Here is a 6,000-nt window from a genome sequence, read left to right on the forward strand (position 1 = left end):
AAGAAAGAAAAACAGTTTGAAAACTGCTATCCTAGATGATTTTTTATTGAACATCACAATTGGTCTCTTCACTCCTACAGCAGAGACATGGCTGAGCTTGGCGTCCCCATTTCTGCCCACTCAGATCTAGTGGAAAGCACTCTCTGCTCTCGGCAGCTCTCAAGAGCCAGGGTTGCTGTGCCCTCTGCGGGCGCTCCGTATTGAAAACATCCAGCTGTTCCGAGCTCCGTGGCTCAGAAACATCAACTCGGAGGTTCAGGCAGGAACTGGGTGTACTTAACCAGACTAGTTCTCCCTGAGATGGGAAAGTCATCTTTACAGATGCTGCAGATTTGGAAGGGGCGTGTGTGGCCTGTGGAGGAGAGAAGCCAGTGCCCTCCAGGCTGGTGAGCTGCGTGAGGGAGCTGACAGAAGCCACATTTTGTCTACCCGTTCTTCTTCCTGTAGCCATTAGCTCTGTAGCCACGTAGCCTCCAAGTAAGGCTCTTAGCCTGATCAAGGTCCAGACATGCCACCTTTGGCAACCCGAGGCTTCTGGTAAACCATTCCCTTTCCATGGTTCAAGCATGACACAAACCACTTTGATTCAGTAGCATTCCTTTCACACGGCACTTACTTCTGCAGTGTAATCCTCAAGAGAGGAAAACCCAGTGTGAGAAACTGAGCCCGCGTTCACTGGTGTGTAATCATAGAGTCCAGGCACCCTGAGGTGGCACACTGAGCTACATTATAGCAATTTGGCACACAGAGTTACTTAAATTGTTTGCCTGCCTTCTCTTTTGCATCACTGGTGTGTTAGACTTGCCCCTTCCCATTAAGCACATGTAACTGCTCTCCTCAGGTGAAAACATGAATATCATCATTACAGCGTGAGATGAAAACCATGTAAATTCTGGGGAGCCAACTGTGGACACTGCCCAGAGCAGCCTCACGGTCTTTCCCTTTCAGGTGATCCAAACCCCAGAGCCGGTGGCCCAGACGGAGCAGGTGATCACTTTGGAGGAGACCCAGCTTGCTGGTTCGCAGGTGTTTGTGACATTGCCAGATTCACAGACATCGCAGACCAGCTCTGAGCTTGTGGCAGTGACCGTGGAGGACTTGCTGGACGGTACCGTGACCCTAATCTGTGGGGAGGCCAAGTGAGTGGCTGCTCACCGTGGAGGGTCCTCCGTTTGCAGTAGAGAGGATGCCCCCACTTGCCTTTTGCCCTTCCTCCCTCGATGTCCTGAGTACTGAGCATCTTAGCTTAGCGCCAACCTAAGTGGTCTCACTTGGGAAATGGACAGAAGCATCATGGTTCTCATAAAACCAAGTCTGAGTCATCAACACCAACACGACCGCCCTGCGTAGCAGGCAGGCCTGTTCCTCACAGGCCTGCTGCTGTGGCCTCTCTGACACTGTCCATCCCCAAGCGGAGTATAGCTTCTGAAATAGAGCCTGAAAGGGCAGTGGGATAAGAGCTGGTGACCAGAGCAACCAGAGCGGTGTGACGTGCTGGCAGCCCTCAGTGTGCAGAGTGGCAGTTCAGTGCAGGGCAGTGGCGCACAGAGTGGGGCTGCGGGCGCCGCCAGTGCCTTCTGGCCATTTAAAACTGAGAGAAGAGCGCCATCAGACCATCTGGGGACTCCCAGCCTTGAGCACACTCAGCCCCTTCCTCACGTCTGTCGTCCTTCCAGCCCCCCTCATGGTGGCAGTAGGACAGGTAACAGCATGCTGACGCAGGACGGCTTCATTTCCATGCTGAGTCCCACCTCGTCAGTACAGTCAGCCATTCCCAAAACGAAGCCTTTGGCGTGTTTCTTCTGGGAGTGTTCAGTGAGGCCATCTAGCTGCAAACCGTCTCTGCCTTTCCAGGAGACTCTTCATGGTGTTCTGCACCTGAGGCTGGTTCCCACAGCTTTTCTGTGGTGTCCTCAATCCCCTTTCCCTAATCAAAGCCTAAAGCTTCTACCCAACCTGGAGGCCTCGTCCCCTCCCTGAGGAGCACGTGATACGTGTAACGTAGCAGTGAACCTGCGCCAGGTGGAGTAGCGCCGTGGTGGCCCCTGAGTCTTCCTCCTGCCAGGGTCTTCCCTGCCTGTGAGTAGCCTGTTGTCTGAGCTCTTTCCAGCTGCCACTATGACTGCAGGTCAGTGATCCTTTGGAGTCTGAATTTTACAAAGCTTTTTCATCTTCAGTTCCTAAAATATAATCTGGTAATTAATGGTTTATGGAATCCATTATGAAGTGCAATTAGATGGAGGGAATGACTAGCATTTATCTTCCTTTCCTTGATGGCAGAAGGTTGACGTCTGCTAGGGCAGTGTTTACACACCCAGCGCGGCTCCCGCCACCTTGTGTGGTTGACCCCCTGCAGAAGGTACTGCCCAGTTTGATCACTCACCCTCAAAATACAGGCTGGCAGAAGACAAGGCCACCCCTTTTTTCTAAGCACATTTCACATCACCAGGTACCAGCAGGGGAGGGGTCAATCTGGGTCATGGTCGGTACTTCTGTCGCCATCACACGTTGCTGGAAGGGCAGAAGGTGGGACCTTAACACTGGCCAGTGTGTCTGCTGGCCTCCATCCTGCTCTGTGCAGGCAGCTGGGCCAGCTCACCCCGCCTCCAGTTGTGTGCTCATTTCATGTGCAAATCACTTGAGCTTGTCAGCTCAGGGATCGTCCCATTCTGAAGTAAATGAAGTTTTCAAAGGCCAATAACTGACCAGAAGATGGTGCTCAAACCTCTAAGACTTTGCCTCCCTGTGAGGCCCTCACTGCTTCTGCCAAGGCCGTCTCTGTCTTCTTAAGGTTTTTCAGTTCTGTGAGCTGTCAGACCGGGATTGCTCTTGATCAGCAAGTGATGAGATGGCACCGAATCTCCCCTTGGCACCAGATAAAACCCATTGAAAGAGTGGAGCAGCCCTGCTTACAGGGCATGGAGGCCAAGCCCGGCACATAAGAATGCATGGGTGGGTGGGAATCGCAGCGTCATCAAAACTTCTTCCAGCCAAAAAAACAAAATAAATTTAAAAATTAATTGCTGAGGACCTGTAGGGGAAAGTGATTTTTCTTTTTAAAAAGTCTTCTGAATAAAGAAAGCTATAAGCTTTAAACCCAACTTCCAGATCTTTTCAAGTACTGAGGCACCCTTTCTCAGGTTTCTGGTGGAGACCCAGACCGTGGCAGGACACTGGTTTTCTTCAGAATCACCAGACTCACAACTCACTTTGCCAAGAGCAGACAGAGCAGTGGGATATGCTGCCAGCTGCACTCTCACCCCATGGCACAGCCAGCAGGAGCACGAGGCCTGGGCTGGTTCTGGTCAACATGAGGGAAAGGCCCGTCCTGACTTTCGTCTCTGCTCCGAGTGGACCTCGGAAGCTGCTGCATCAACAGCGATTTCACAGTGCTGCGCCCTAGAGACGCCCGAGCATGGATTTTGTTGTAGGAAGACTTTTTCTAGCCCTACTTGGCCATTTTATTCTTTTCTCCCACTTCTGCCCAAGAGACCTTCTGAATTGCTGCCACGGAGGACATGTTATCGGGGTCCCCTTGTCCGCATCACTTGCTCTCGTGTGGCAGTGGTGGTCTCTGCCTTGTTGCTGTGGTGCTGCCCTTGTGGCCTCAGGGCTGAACCCTGGGGGCACTGGCAGTGGTGTAGAGGAGTCTGTGGACTTCTTGGAACGCATATTTATTCAGTAAGACCCCAACTCTTCTCTGCTCCCGGAGCTTGTAAAACACCTGGTGAGGAGGAAAGGGCAGACAGATTCCAAGCTGGAGTCTGATTCCGTGGGGCTCACTTACGGAACGGCATTTGCCCATGCCCGGTGAGTGAGACAGACAGCAAGTAGATGGCTCAAGAGCGAGGATCGCCCTGGGAAGAGGGGACTGTGCAAGTGTGTGAGCAGAGCCTGAGGGGCAGCAAAGGGCCAGAGACTTGTTTATTTTATAAAGCCTGAGTCCAGCAAGTGCCACAGTCTACAGTGTGAATGCCAGGTTCCCTGGTCATTCAAGTCCTCTCTGAGGAAGCTGTCTGACTCTCCCCTCCCACCAGCCATGGAATGTATTTCAGCTTCATCCCCCAGGGAAGAGCCCTGAGAGTCGAGGACTGAGGGTGAAATAGATCCAGTCAAACGGGTAAATGGGGAGACAAGGGCCCTGTTCTCTGCTCATGGTGTAAATCGAGGAGAAAGATGAGATGGGCCCAAAGAGTTTCTCTACCCCAGGTGATGTTGCGGTCACCATAGGCTGATTACTTATTAATAATATGGGGTGGGGGATTTAACTCTCATGTGCCTGAGATCTACGAATTGACTAAGGGTTGGAGGAGCTGCCAGCCTTACCTAGCATGGTTCTAGGGGACAAGCAATATTTCTATTAAATTGGGACTAGGAAGTTGGACAGTGGTGGAGAAAATCACAGGATGCTTTAATCAGTCCTCCCAAAGGAAGACTTCAGCAGCCCCTGCCCTGCTCCGCTTGGCCTAGTGTATTGCAGGGATACTTGGGAAATAGGGAGAAAGTGGGAGTGAAAGAAAAATTAGGGGTTGAAGGGAGTATTTTGTTGCCATGGAAAACCTTGGGGCTGGTAGGACTTGGGCCAAAAGCTCAGAAGCACAGCCAGAACTCAGAAACTTGCTACACCTATGACTTGGCCTGTAAGGAAGGGAGAAGTTGCTGTGCTTCGGGGATTACATTGTTGAAAAAAAAAAAAAAAAAAAATTATCCCATCGGCTAATTTAGATTGCTTCCAAGTCATGGAAATGTTGCATCATTTCCCTTACAAAGGCCAGTCACACCTGCTACCACCCACGGTCAGGACAGGGTGCACATGTCAGGCCAGGTCAGCCAGCACACGATGGCTGTTTCAATTGGATTACAAACCATTATTCGTGTTCAACTTGCACTACTCTATGTAAATAAAATATGTACTTTGAAAAAAGTTATGCTGCATGAGTTTCAGATGGGCTCTGATGCCATAAACCTGTTTTCTCTTTGGTTCTGGGCAGCTGTCAGATGGGACCAGGCTTGATAGGCCTGGTTTCCTAGGGGCTATCGTGTACCTGCGGGCCATGTTAGCATGGCCTGGGAAGGACAAAAAACTCTCCTGTCGTGTGGAGTCTCATTTTTCTAAACCCTCGTTCCCAGGGAGCAAGTGTGGTGCAGGGTTTCAGAGACAGGCTTTGGTGTCCAACCTGGGTACATCCCAGCTATGCCACTTTATGACTGTGTGACCTTGGTGAGATACTTATCCTCTCTGAGCTCCCTCCTTCCAGCTCCTGTTCACAAATGGAGGAAATTATTGTATTTACCCCACAGAATTGTAGTACTAATTAAAAGGCTAGATTTAATGTTTGGTGTTTGAAATTTGGTGTTGAAAATTTTAGTTGTAATTAATAAAGTCCTTCACACACAGGTCAGCCATTCCCTACATTTTCTAGCACTGGGAAGATTGTTCATTCCTGCACCTTTACGTGTCTCTCATCTTCTTCTCTCTGTCTGCATCCTTAGGGATCTTTATAACAGCACTTTTCATTTATCTCTTGAATCTCAACTGCCCCCAAAGTACAAAGTGCTCAGCAGATAACTATAAAATAAGCAGAAACTTTTCATGGTGAACAGCTGAAAATGTCATGTTGCTGACAGCCAACAAGGAGACAAGAGAGGCAGACACACGGATAGGATGTACATAATTTCTGCAGTAAGAGTCCTGCAGGTAAGGCCGGGGCGGGGGCGTCATATCCTGCAACCCCCTAAGCTCAGGTCCGCCCTGAGGCAGGGCTGGGGGTGATTCTGCTCACTTCTCCTGGGACAGTCCTGACCCTTGCCCAGAGCCCACAGGGCCTTTAGGAAGTATACCTTTCTGCCTAAGTGGTGTCTTTGGAGAGGGGCTGGAGCTGTCGTATCTGGAGCAATAATCCTGAGAGTGTCCCAGGCAGCTGAGCTCCGGCCATGAAAGTGCGTGTGTACAGAGGTGAAGTGCTGCTGTGGGTCAGGAGTGATTGAGCAGAGGTAGGA

At 50.7% G+C, this 6,000-nt stretch overlaps 1 protein-coding gene across 1 annotated transcript in view; it reads left to right on the top strand.

The window, feature by feature from the left end:
* ZBTB40 (zinc finger and BTB domain containing 40) overlaps positions 1-5,321 on the top strand; it is an 85,608-nt gene extending 80,287 nt beyond the window's left edge. The window contains 1 exon segment of the mRNA XM_036873733.1: positions 949-5,321. Coding sequence (XP_036729628.1) covers positions 949-1,143 — 195 coding nt within the window. The 3' untranslated portion in view covers positions 1,144-5,321.
* Positions 5,322-6,000: the final 679 nt, after the last annotated feature.

This window comes from Balaenoptera musculus, chromosome 1 (genome assembly GCF_009873245.2).
Source record: "Balaenoptera musculus isolate JJ_BM4_2016_0621 chromosome 1, mBalMus1.pri.v3, whole genome shotgun sequence".
In the NCBI taxonomy this organism is placed as follows: Eukaryota; Metazoa; Chordata; class Mammalia; order Artiodactyla; family Balaenopteridae; genus Balaenoptera; species Balaenoptera musculus.